Source organism: Leopardus geoffroyi, chromosome E3 (genome assembly GCF_018350155.1).
Source record: "Leopardus geoffroyi isolate Oge1 chromosome E3, O.geoffroyi_Oge1_pat1.0, whole genome shotgun sequence".
NCBI lineage: Eukaryota > Metazoa > Chordata > Mammalia > Carnivora > Felidae > Leopardus > Leopardus geoffroyi.
In genome coordinates, this window is record NC_059340.1 from 41,439,470 (window position 1) to 41,452,352 (window position 12,883).

General features: G+C 58.5%; 1 protein-coding gene across 4 annotated transcripts in view; it reads right to left on the reverse strand.

The window, feature by feature from the left end:
* RAB40C (RAB40C, member RAS oncogene family) overlaps nucleotides 1–12,883 on the reverse strand; it is a 29,496-nt gene that overhangs the window by 4,910 nt on the left and 11,703 nt on the right. For 3 of the 4 annotated variants that reach the window (XM_045461556.1, XM_045461555.1, XM_045461554.1), the window contains exons 3-4: nucleotides 4,422–4,482; nucleotides 3,872–3,932 (exon numbers count right to left, since the gene is read on the reverse strand). In XM_045461556.1, coding sequence (XP_045317512.1) covers nucleotides 3,872–3,932; nucleotides 4,422–4,482 — 122 coding nt within the window. Of the gene's footprint in view, nucleotides 1–3,871; nucleotides 3,933–4,421; nucleotides 4,483–4,673; nucleotides 5,438–12,883 lie in introns of those variants that run through there. The other variant, XM_045461557.1, reaches the window with a different exon arrangement.

Sequence of the window (12,883 nt, forward strand, 5' to 3'; positions counted from 1 at the left end):
ACATAACAGAGGGCGCATGTAGTGACCTCATCTCAGCCCTGTTCATACAGCTAAACGTGCAGTCCCAGGACTGGAGTAAGTCAAGGTATGGACGTACCAAGTGGGTTAAACATAAGACACGGAGGTGCACAGCAGACTGCGAGAAGTACACAGATGTGCAGACCTTTTAAGTTTGTTTTTTTTTTTTTTTGAGAGAATGAGCACAAGTGGGGGGTGGGGGAGGGGCAGAAAGAAAGGAAGACGGAATCCCAAGCGGACTCCACTATCAGCTCAGAGCCCGACGTGGGGCTCGATCCCACAACACCGTAAGTGAGATCATGACCTGAGCCGAAGCAAGAGGGGGACGCTTAACCGACTGAGCCCCCCAGGCGCCCCTGTCCAGTTTTCAGAAACAGAAATGCAAACACACCACAGCCCACACAGAACAGTTTCCACGCACACCCACGCGTTGGAGGCTCGACAGGGACTCCCCTTCTTGCTCCTGCTCACCTGTGTGAGGCTGAAAAGCTCCAACAAGCAGGCAGAAGCTCATCTCTTGGGCTCAGGCTTCAGCCACGCCCCTAGGCGGTCGTGGAACCCCTGGCTGTCCCTCCCAGCTGGCGCCAACCTGCACCCACAACCATCTTTCTGGGGCTGCCCCAGTCGCGGTCCATCACAGGGAGGAAGGACGCAGAGCTGGTCACATCGCAGGCAGCAGGGACCAAAATGAGTGCGGGAAGGACAGGTGGGATCGAGCACACGTGGCACCGATGAGAAACCAAAGCGAGGCTGCTCGTTACCAGAAGACCCCAAGGGGTCCCAAGTCAGCCGTGCATTCCAAAGAGGCAGAAGGAGGAGCAAACAAATTCTCACTATACTGTTTTTTCCATTAATAAAAGTAACACACGCTCAGAGTTTTTAAATGAGCGGGTACTCCAGGGTACAAACAGAAGCTCTCCCCATCGCTCCAGGGATAACCGCTTACTGTCTCATTCCTGACACAGACGGGGATGTGGTGCAAGCTGCCCAGCCCCCACCCGGGACCCCCCGCCCCACGGACGCCAGAGCCTCGCGCCAGGCTCAGCAGGTAGCGCGGCTGTTGGCGCTTAGGTGACTTCACCTACTGTGTGGTTACCAACACCCGAGATGAAGGCCTGAGCACGTACAACGTGACCCGGACCACAGCACTCCCAGAGGTGGGAGCGCGGGGCCCAGGTCCTCATTCTGTCCGTTTCTGAGCTACCGCTTATCCCTCAGAAGATGCAGAGGGATTTTAAGGGTGAGCAGTTTGGTGAGCTTGGACAAACGTACGTCCCTGTGCCACCAGCACCCCCACCGAGGTGCAGAGGTGCACTTTTTATGAAGTTAGTTTTGGGCACGTGTGAGACATGTTGTACGGTAAGGCTCCCAAGGAGCTCTGCCTACGCCCCCAACACGCGCCCAGGCTTCTGCCCAGGAGCAAGACGAGCACTGAAAATGGGGAGCAGGTGTCTGTCAAACGGTCTCTGGCCCAAATGCCCCCCAACCTGGGCGGCGACAGGTGGCATGCTGGTACCCTCACCAGCAATCGTGTCATGGCAAACGTGAGCCCGAGACCATTCCTCACAGGAAACCCCTTTTCACGGGAATGAATTGAACCCTCTCTATCCAGACCAGCGCCTGGCCGTGCTCTCCCCAGTGCTAATCCAGGTGGCCCCAAACCCTCAATTGAACAGAACGTTCCCTGCTCCTAGCCCCCAGGCCCCTCCCTGGGACTCCAGGGGACCCCAACGGGAGGCACCGGCCTCCCAGGGCCACCTCAGCACCCAGCAACAGCAAACACGGGCCACAGTCCAGTGGTCCAGGACAGAAAGGTACTCGTGGCAAGAGCCACGAGACAGTACCGCTGTGGGGCAGGTGACAACACACAGGGGCTGGCCAGGGGCTTCTGTGTTCTGGACCTTACGGGACCCGCAAGGCCTCTCTGACCTTAACCGAGGGTAGGAGAGCGACAGGAGAGAGGAGACTCCACTAGCGGTATCATCAGCTGCAAAGTCAGGTAGTGCCGGCCATGCAGACCCCACCGTCCTCGCTGCCACCACCAGACGGGACAGAAGCACGACAGGCAGAAGCACCCCAGACTCGGCGCCCGCTGCCGGCCACCCAGCCCCGAAACGACCAGCACCCCCAGAGCTAGCAAAGCAAAAGCAACAGCTGATACACAACTGGGCTGGATGCTTCGGAGAGAACGTGGACGTGGTAACAGGATGCGCTTCCTCAGAACGTACAGTCTGGCGAACGCGCAGGCCTGGCTGCTGCTTTGGTCCTCAAGTGTCTACACAGAAACGGGTGTCTGTGGTCTGTCTCACATTCACACTCACAGCAGGCAGGGCAGCCGAGGCCTCTCGGGTCTTTTCTCAGCATCTCCCAGGGGGCCTTTATTATCACACCCAACGTAACTCCTCCCATCTCTTCATTTTCCGTTTTATTACAAAAGTAGTATGCGTTTATTGTAGCAAAGTTAGGAAATAGTAAAATGCAAAAGAAACACGTCGGAACTCACCAGTGACCCATGGCCCACTGACAACGAACACTAGCGGTCAGAAGACAACCTTCTCGTCTCCTATGTATAAAACCACACATGCCGTCCCGCCTTGAGGCAAAAGCGGCCCGTGGACCACACGTGCGTGCCTGAACTCTCCCTGTGCTCACTCAAGCTGACAGGCCCCAAAGCCGCGACCCACACCCGGAGGTCCCTCTGTCTTTTCTTGCTTAGGCTCAGTTTAGGACCTGCCGGGTGCACACCACCTCTGCAGGGCCCCCCCAGGCATCGGGCACGCACTGGGGGTAGCCTGTGCACGGGTCACATCACCAAGCTGGCTGCTCCGGGGCAGAGCTCCCAGGATAGGAGCTCCCAAGCCCAGCCTGGGGGTCCTCCACCCCCACCTCAGCAGAAAGCAGATGGGGGCCCCGTCTGGGGTCTTCCTCCCGATCACCATGCCGGAGAGGCTCCCAATCAGGAGGCCCTGGAGGAAAGGCTGGGGCTGGGTGTTCCTGTCGACATCTACTCAGACTCCATCCGACTGTGTCACAGAAGAAATCTCCCTCTGGTTTCCCAGGTCCCACGGACCAGAAAGAGTAGCATGGGAGTGGCTGGGCATTCATCCCTGCTCACGAAGCGAAACAAATGCCCAGGGGGCTCCCCTCAAGCCCGAGCCAGAGTGGGGGGCTGGTGACAGGCAGCGCCTGCTCCTGCTGAGTGCAGACCCACCCGTGGCCCGTGCCCCACAGCCAGAGGCCCGGCCACGTGCCCAAGCGCCAGGTCCCAGCACGAGTGTGTGGTGCTCCCGACGGGGGACCCTGCCTGGGGTGCAGGGCAGCTCTGACTCCAGGGGTCTCCTCCGCAGGGGGGTCACGGCCTGCCCTGAATCAAAGCCGACAAAGCCGACCCGGCAGTGAGAGTCCACAGCTCTGTTGGAGTGGCTACCTTCCCTTCGCCTAGCCTTGAACCACACAGACCCAGTCAGCACGCAAGCACGCTGGGGGAGCCTGGGGGCGCAGACAGAAACGGGCAGGCGCCCCTGCCTCTAAGGGCCTGCAGCAGCCCCCTCCGCGGCAGCTCCGATGCTCGGTCCCTGAAGTCCTCAGCAGGGATCCCGGCCAGCCCCCTCTTCCCGGTGAACCAGTGACTGAGCAGCTCCGCAAGGCTCCCAGCACGCTCCCGCAGAGCTCGGGACGCCGACTGGCGCCACGGAGCTCTGACGGCCAAAGCTGCGGCACTCAGAGGACATCCTCGTCTGGACTCCCAGTGGAAGCCGGGTGTTCAAACGCCAAGACTTGCTTAGAAAGAGTGACACCCAGCAGCCGGGGAGGTTGTCCTGGAGAACGGCACCCGCACTGATGCCGGGCTTACCTGCGCGCCCCTGGAGTAGGACCGGAAGATGGTGCAGAACCTGCCCTGGCCCGATGTGTCCCTGCAACACAGGGGACGGGGGACGCAGCATGCACAGCGTGAATCCGGGGAGGCGCGTGCCCTCCGACCCCCCCCCCCCCTCCACAGCGTGCCCTGGCTGACCCCCACGGGCCTGTGTTCCCTGGAACCCTGCCCCGCCGGGCTGGAGAACCCCACCCCTGTGGGATTCTACGCCTCCACACTGAGGTTCTGGAAAATGCTCCTTAATGTGTAGCCCAGTAAAGGGCAAGGGGAGAGGGGCCATGGCCACTGTGGGAATGAGTCTCCATGGGAAAAGGGAGCTGGGCTCGGACTTTTGGGTTCTGCGCCACGGAGCGAAGTCCATTCCACGCCGACATAGGGTCTGTGCAAATGGCTATGCACGTGAATGTAAACCAGGACGCCCCCCGGTCTCTTTAAGGGTTCCTGACTCACTTCAGCCACTGTGCAATGACACTGAGGTGCCACAGCCCCTGCCCCCAGGCACCTTGCCTGGCATGGCCCGACTCACCAGAGTTCCAGCTTGACCCGCCGTCCATCCAGCAGGATAGTGGTCGTCTTATAGTCGATGCCTGCAAGGAAGCAGAGGGCAGCTGTAGGCGACGCCTGGGAACGGGCCCGCCAGGGCCGAGAGGTTTGCCACCCCACCTGAGCCTTCCTGTGGCTCCAGCCCAGCAACCCGAGCTGGCCACCCCCGTGTCGCCCCGAGAGCCCCGGCTGCAGGGAGGGAGGCTGCAGGAGGATGGTTCATCTCCATGCTGACCTACTTCCTGTAGGTCCTGTCGTCGACCTCCCGAAGGCTCGGTGTGCTTCTGGGTCCTTGGGCTCACTACAGTCCCCAGGCACTGGCAACTGGAGCGTGCTGGGAGCATTATTAAGGGTAAAGTAATTCCTAAAATGCCATTTCCCTGGAGAGCCTTCTGAAAGACCTGTGCTTGCCATATCTTTAGTTTTTATTTTTTCACGCTTTCATGTAAAGAGAAGTCGGCAGGAGCAGGGACACTTAGCTTACATGTAACATCTTCTAGTGCTTTGTGGGCCATCTGGAAACTTTGCACAAGCTCTGTCTTCCCTCCACCTCTTTAACCCTTAAATATCTCACAGGTTTCTTGTCTTTTCATAACACTTCCTCCAAGAGGGCTTGCAAATGGGCATTTTTAATGCAGGTGCTGTTCTCACACTGTGCATATGGCACACCCACTCCGGCACCGGTGCCTCTACCCTCGCTGTGCCTCTGCCTGGAGAACTCCCAGGTGTGCCCCTAAACCTGGCTCCCGTGCGTCAAAAGACATTCGACAGAATGAAGATGGAATCCGCAAAATGGGAGAAAATATTTGCACGTCACGTATCTGATGAGGGGCTGATATCCAGAATAGAGAAGGAAACGCGACAACGAAAAAAACAACAAAAAATCCAATTAAGAAATGGTCCAAAGACTTGGGTAGACATTTCTCCAAAGAAGATACAGAAATGACCAATAAGCACACGGAAACAGCACCCATCATCAGGAAAAATGCAAATCAAACCACAACGAGATGTCACCGCGCACCCTTCACACAGTTATAGAAAAACAAACAAACGAACAAACAGAAAATAACAGGCGCTGGTAAGGATGTGGAGAAACCGTACCGTCGCGCACGGCCAGGAGGAACAGAAAAGGGCGCAGACACACAGAAAACACTCAGGTGATGCCTCAAAAAATCAAACACAATTACTTTATGATGCAGAAATTCCACTTCTGGGTGCACAACCAAAAACAGAAGCAAGGAATCAAACACGGATGTATTTCCACACCCACGCTCACTGCCGCACTATTCACAGCAGCCAAAAGGCGGGAGGAGCTCATGGGCCCATCGGCGGAGGGGTAGAACGTGGTCTGTCCACGCAGCAGACTAGTCCTGTACCTTAAAGGGGAGGAGATTCCGACACGCGCTCGGACGCGGATGGACCTCGAGGACGCCGTGGTCAGTCCTCGGGAAGACAGTGCGGGCGCCCCTGGGGACGGAAGGAGACGGTGGTCCCCAGGGGCAGGGGAGGGGTGGGCACAGAGCTTCCGTTTGGGGCCGTGGGAGAGCTGTGCGGAGGGGCGGCGGTCGTGGTCCCAAACAGCGGGGATGTGCCTCCTGCCACTGAACTGTGCTCCTAGAAACGCTTGAGGCGGGAAACTTCGACTACGTACGCTTTACCACAACACACAGAAAAGGGAGAAGACGGTCTTGTACACATTCTCAAGTGACAGAAACACTTCTCGGAAGAAGCAAACTCAGGCCTGTCCCACCGTCTTTCCTCGACACCTGCCCTTCCCCTGACCCTCAGAGGAAGCTCCTGTAGTTCAGTCAAAAAAGCAGCACAGATTTGACCTGAAACTCGCCTCCTTTTGGTTCTGGCTCTACAGCTGCTGTGAGATGGACCACAGGAGGGTAATGTGGGAAACAGAGATGACCAGAAAGGTTGTTGGTGTGGACGCCCATCCTCTGGGCAACATCTCCTCCGGGGGGAGATCGGCCCAGCAGGCTTGGGCCTCAGGGACCGGACACCGCCCAGGACGTCTCTGAGGCTCCCAGGAAAGGGGCCGCCCTGACGCCAAGTCACCCCGAGGCAACTCCCGGAAGCCCAGCTGGGAGCTGCAGGGAGGAGGGCGCGCCCAGAAAAGGCCCCGGAGACGACGTCAACGCGGACCACGCTGTGCGCAGCCCGGCACCCCGCCGACCTGTCCGCCTGCGCTCCACCCGACCCACTGCGGCAGCGCGTCCACGGCGGTCTCCAGTCTCTGCCCACCGGCAGCTCCACTGAAGGCCTGGCCGTGCGCACAGTGGGACCCGCGCAGATGGGCACTTGGGGCTGGGAGCCAGACCGAGGGAGGGTCCGCTCTGCTCCCGGCCCCTCCTGCTGCACAGCCCACCCAGCTTAGGTCAGAGGGCTCCCAGAGCACAGGGTTCTCGGGGAAGGCCACACAGGAGAGCCCGGAGACGGCTCGGAGCCATGCCCTCCCATCCCCGAGGAAGACCGGGCAGCCCGTGCGAGGGGCCTGCGGAAAGCAGACAGCTTCGTGACTGCCCTGCCCCACATCCCCACCTCCCAAATCCGGACAGAAACTTAAAGCGTACTTTTTAGAGTCTTAGAAAACACAGACGAGAGTCCAAAGAGAAAGGCAGGATCTCCCTGCCGTAAACCTGTGCCGGCACCAACCAGACTTCAGTGCTGAGTCAGCTCGGACACGTCTTGGGTCTCCAGATCTGCTGCTGGAGAATGTCAATCCTCCTCCCCCAACTTCAGCCCCTCAGTCCAAAATACCGAGCATCTCTTGGAAAACATCATAACCAGAGGCTTCATTCAAAATGCTGAGCGGCTTGTACGGCACAGGCACGACCACTGAGAACAGAATCAGCTAGAGGGGGCAGGAACAGCTGCCCGAGGCCACCGGGGGCGACCGGGCCTCTCACGGGCTGGGTCCCAGCCATCCCAGTGCATGAGCTCAACGCACGAAGCTCAAACACGAGGAGGAGTCATCCTGGGCAGGTCTCAGGCCCAAGGACTTACGAACACTCTCTGGATGGACAACAGGGCACTGGGAGGCCAGGAGGGGCCAGGGGCAGATGGCCAGAGGCACCCAGGGGAGACAGGTGCTGTTCTGATTCACGATCCTTCTTATTTATTTAGTTTATTTATTTTGAGAGAGACACAGACAATGCAAGTGGGGAAGGGGCAGAGACAGAGAGAGAGAGAGAGAATGAATCCCAAGCAGGCTCCGCAGTGTCAGCACAGAGCCCCATGCAGGGTTCAAACTCATCAAGAGCGAGATCATGACTCATTTACCCCTTGGATAAACACCCAGTAGTGCAACTGCTGGGTCGTAGGGCAGTTCTGTTTTTAATTTTTTGAGGAGCCTCCACATTGTTTTCCAGAGTGGCTGCACCCGTTTGCTTTCCCATCTGCTGCTCTCTCTAGGTTAACTTCTAAACGCTCTTTCTGGCCCTCTGAACGCTCCTTTCGAATAACACTGTGTTCCTAGTTCTTGGAGCCAGTATCTCTGTACCTCAGGTGACACTACTACTTAGTAGATTGTTGTCTTTCCTCACAGTGGGGCAGCGCCTGGATGTCCACCCGAGAGACCCTAAGAAGCTGCAGGATGCTCGGCGACTCTACTGAAGCGGGACTCCCGGCAGAGCTGCCTGGAGCCTCGGGGGGCGTGCAGGTCCTTCCTCCTGGACTTGGGACTGTCCCAGCAGAGAACTGGCTGCCGCCTCGGGGCAGCACGGGAACACCGCCTGAGCACCAGAGGCAGGGCTGGCCGGCCCTCCACCACGCCTGAGCCTCGCCGGGAGCAGACCTGCGGTGCCCCTGCCCAGCCGCCCCCCGTTTTTAGCCCTGCCTTCCGGCGCTGAGCTCAGAGGGGCCCGGGGGGCCTGCCGGCGCCTCGCAGCCTCTTTCGGGCTTCTGCACTTCATCCTGGCAGTGGTACCTGCTTCCCAACCTGTCAGCCTCTCTCACCTGACGGAGTCACAGGTTTTTAAGACTGTCTTTTCTATTGTTTTACTGGGGTCTCTGAGCGGAGTGGCAATTCACCCGACACAAATTACCGTTTACATTCCCTACTCTACACCAGGCATCGCTCCGGGAAGTCAAGGGGCTCCCCTCGCTGCCAGATGTACCACAGCTGCACCGGGAGCAAGAGCGACCGAGGGTCCCTCCAGGGAGACGATTAGAGACCGTGGGGACATGTCTTGCTGTCACAAGCTCAGGAGGCAGAGGCCAGGGACTCCGGGTGAACTGCCCTGCACGTGATCAGTGTGCAGCACAGGGAATCATCCTGAATCCCGAAAAGAGCTCCAACACCTGGCCAGGTTTGTGCACACGTGAAGTTCCCGTGGCCCTCACTCTGAGCGGAGATCCTGACCTGTCCTGTGCAGCGTGTGGGTCCCACGTGCACACCACACTCGGCAGGGACGCCACCACCTTGTGAACCACGGGTGTCTCGTTGGTGCGGAATTTTACCGAAAGTTCTTTACCATTTTGGGGGAAAAAATCACATCACCCGTCGTAACACGGGTGTTGCACACACCAGGTACGTTTTCACAGCCCCCGCCTCGGCATCTAGTACGACGGCGCACGAGCACAGATGGTGTAGGGGGCGAGCACTTCTCCACTTCACCTTGCAGCGCGCCTGCGCGTGCGGGATCTGGCTCTGCGTGCAGGCAGAGCGCGTGGCCCGGAACCAGCCTCACTCCGCTCCGTTTCGGGGCGGTGGGGGCGTGTGCAAAGCCCTGGTCCAGCGAGGTCTGCCAGGGCCGAGGATGGTGCCGGCCACCGCCCCCCGACACCATGTCCCTGCCCTTGACAACAGCCCGGACAGTGCGAGGTGAGCAGCTCCCGGCCCCAGGAAAACACCAACAGAGGCTGGAGGGGCAGGAACACCGTAACCGCGGGCTGAGGACTGCGGCGTTCTTGGAAGAGACGGGTCGGAGAGGGGAGGTGGAAGGAGGAAGCAATGGTGCAGAAAAGGTCATGAGGTTTCAACTTTCGGGAACGCCAGGTTTTTTTTGTTTTTTTTTTTTTGTTTTTAACGTTTTATTTATTTTTTTTGACAGGGAGAGACAGAGCATGAACAGGGAAGGGTCACAGAGAGGGAGACACAGAATCTGAAACAGGCTCCAGGCTCCGAGCTGTCAGCACAGAGCCCGACGCGGGGCTCGAACTCACAGACCGTGAGATCACGACCTGAGCCAAAGTCGGCTGCTTAACCGATTGAGCCACCCAGGCACCCCAGGAACGCCAGGTTTTGACAGCGTCCCCCTCCCGGGTGGTTTGGGGGACTCACCAAGGTACACCCCCTCCCGCCGAGACCACCTCACCAGGTGCTGTGACCAGAGCTGCGGGCGTGCGCAGGATGAAGGGTGGCCACGGGTGGCACCGACCAGCAGGACATGACCCTCTGTCGCCCCTGGCCTCCCACGCTTGGGGGTGGGACGCCTGCCACCAGGTGGGGCATCGGTGGCCACGTGGCCAGCCTGTGAAGACAAGGTGGCACAAGAGCCACGCCGCTGGCCCGAGTGGAGGCGTGATGTCCCGACAGGAGTCACCCGACAGAGCAGGCCGCGGGTCACACGCTCTCCGCCTCGGCTCCCTCCTTCAGACCTTCACCAGTGCTCACGCACCTGTCAGCACCGACTCAGGACCACAGACCCCCCCAAGAAGACCCCCGTCACCAGGAATTATATGGGACTCATGGTGAGAGGAACACACCAAAAAGAACCAAGTGTCTTCGGCTGCCCGCCCGGTCAGCTTGACTTTGTGCGGAAACTGAGGTTGTCGGCTCAGTTTTCCACTGTGGAGAGGGACCAGGGGCTGTTCAGAATGGAGACCCTGCACACAGCCGGGCTGACCTCTGGGTGTGGCCCTTTCCCACACGCCTGCCGGACCCGTCTGACGGGAGCGGGCAAGGAAGGGTGTCTCGTCACCTGCCCAGACAGCACGTGGGTCGCACCACCTCTCTGAGCTTCCAGACTTTTTTCTTTAATGTTTGTTTATCTTGAGAGAGAGAGAGACAGAGCAGGAGCGGTGCAGAGAGAGAGAGGGAGACACAGAACCTGAAGCAGGCTCCAGGCTCCGAGCTGTCAGCACAGAGCCCGAGACCATGACCTGAGCCGAAGTCGGACGCTCAACCGACTGAGCCACCCAGGCGCCCCTCTGAGGGTCCAGTCTTTATGGAAAAAAGGCAACACTGAATGGATAATTATCCAGCTACTGTACAACATGATTAAAAGCCACAGGAGGATTTTTTTTTTTTAAGTCAGCTTTATGCTCAATGTGGCACTTGACCTCACAACCCTGAGATCAACAGTCACATGCTCTACCAACTGAGCCAGCCAGGCACCCCACAGGAGGACTTGGTAAAAATTCCTCACAGTAAGGGGGGCCTGGCTGGCTCTGTTGGTTAAGCGTCCGACTTTGGCTCAGGTCATGATCTTGTGATCTGTGAGTTCGAGCCCCGCGTCAAGCTCTGTGCTGACAGCTCAGAGCCTGGAACCTGCTTTGGATTCTCGATCTCTCTCTCTCTCTTGCTCTCTCTCTGTGCCCTGCCCCCCCCCCCCCCATTCACACTGTCTCTCTCTCTCTCTCTCTCTCTCTCTCTGTCTCTCAAAAATAAATAGGGGCATCTGGGTGGCTCAGTTGGTTAAATGTCTGACTTTACCTCGGGTCATGATCTCATGGTTCATGGGTTCAAGCCCCACGTTCGACTCTTGTGCTGACAGCGCGGAGCCTGCTTGGGATTCTCTGTCTCCTTCTCTCCGCCTCTCCCGCCCCCACCTCCTCAAAATAAATAAAGAAACTTAAAAAATAATAATAAATAAAACATAATTTTTTTTAAATGCCCCACAGTGAGAGGAAATTTATAAAAAGGAATTTAAAAAGGAACGAAACAGAACGAAACAAAATGCTAACTGGTGTCTTCCTTTGAAACTCACGTGCCAGCGGTGTCCCGAGGCAGAGGAGGCCAACCCCGCAGGCTGTCCCCACTGCAGCGGCCCACTGACGGGAGTGGGTCCCCGGCGCTCGGGGCGAGCACGCTCCCACAGCGACACCACCCACGGAGCTCCCGGACCCCGCCTCTCAGCGTGTGTTTCCAAGAGGACCGGGCGGGCGTCTAAACCCAGCACAGGCAGCTCTTGTTTCCTAAATGTTACTCCCCAGGGAAGGCAGGTGAGCTGTCCTCAAGTCCCCAAAGATAGCCGGGAAGCAGAAGAGGAATGCTGGTCTTCCAAGAACCGGAAAAAGCTTCCCGTAGCGCAGGTGGACACACAGAACGCCCTGCGACCCACACTCCGGCCTCAGGCCCAGGCGGCCCTCGGCACGTACGTGTGCAGCCTTCATGCCACCCCCCCCCCCCCCCGGGGGAAGGCCACGCACATGCCTGTGCTGAGGAGATGTGCCTCACAGCACAGGGCACGCTTGGGGACCCACAAGGGAACTGCACACGTCCCCAGTGGACAGGAAGCAATGGTGGGCAGCGCGGCAGGCACTCTCACATGGGCCCGGGGTCCCGCCCCTCGCCTCGAGGGTGGTGGGAACTAAGACTTGCTACTGATCTGTGGAGGGGGGCCAAGGTGATGGACGTCCCTCCATGATCATGTTGCATGGGACCACCTTGCTGGCTCGATGGGGCAGGCCACCCACGCGCAGCCCCACGCAGCTGGGAAGCGAGATGGTGAGCACTGCCGACCCGAGCCTCATGCCAACACGAACTTGAAAAGGATTCTTCCTGTCCCGGCCCACACCTGACTGCAGCCCGAGAAAGAGCCCGAGACCCAGTGAGCATCCAGCCACACTGTGACCAGACTTCTGACTCACAGAAACTATTTGCTGATAAAGTAGGTGATGTTGGTAGTAATTTCTTAGTCGGCTCGGGCTACTGTGACAAAATACAGAAACGGGGTGGTTTATAAACAACAGAGATTTACTTCTCACGGCTCTGGAGGCTGGAAGGTGGAGACAAGGCCCCAGCAGAGCCTGTATCTGGTGAGGGCCAGCTTCCTGGTTCATGGACAGCGGGAGGGGCCAGGCAGCCCTGGGGGGCGGGGGGTTGTCTCTTCTACAAGGGCACTGATCCCACTCCTGAGGCTCCACCCCCATGACTGAGTCACTTCCCAAAGGCACTGCCCCTGACCATTCCCTGGGGGGCCAGGAGACACAAACATCAGTCCACAGCAACAACTAAGACCACCAGTACCTACCAGAAATGCAGACCGGCATCCCTCTCACCAGCCTATAAAAATCTAACCACACCGACAAGATACAGAGAACTCTTCATGACGGTGTGGTGGGCAGAATAATGCCCTCGCCCTGTCCCTGGGGATGCCCTCCTCCTAATCCCTGGAGCCTGTGAACATGCATCCCACAAGGCGAGGGGACCCTGCAGGTACACCTGGGTCGTTGTGGGCTTTGAGAAGGAGAGCGCCCTGGGTCATCCAGGTA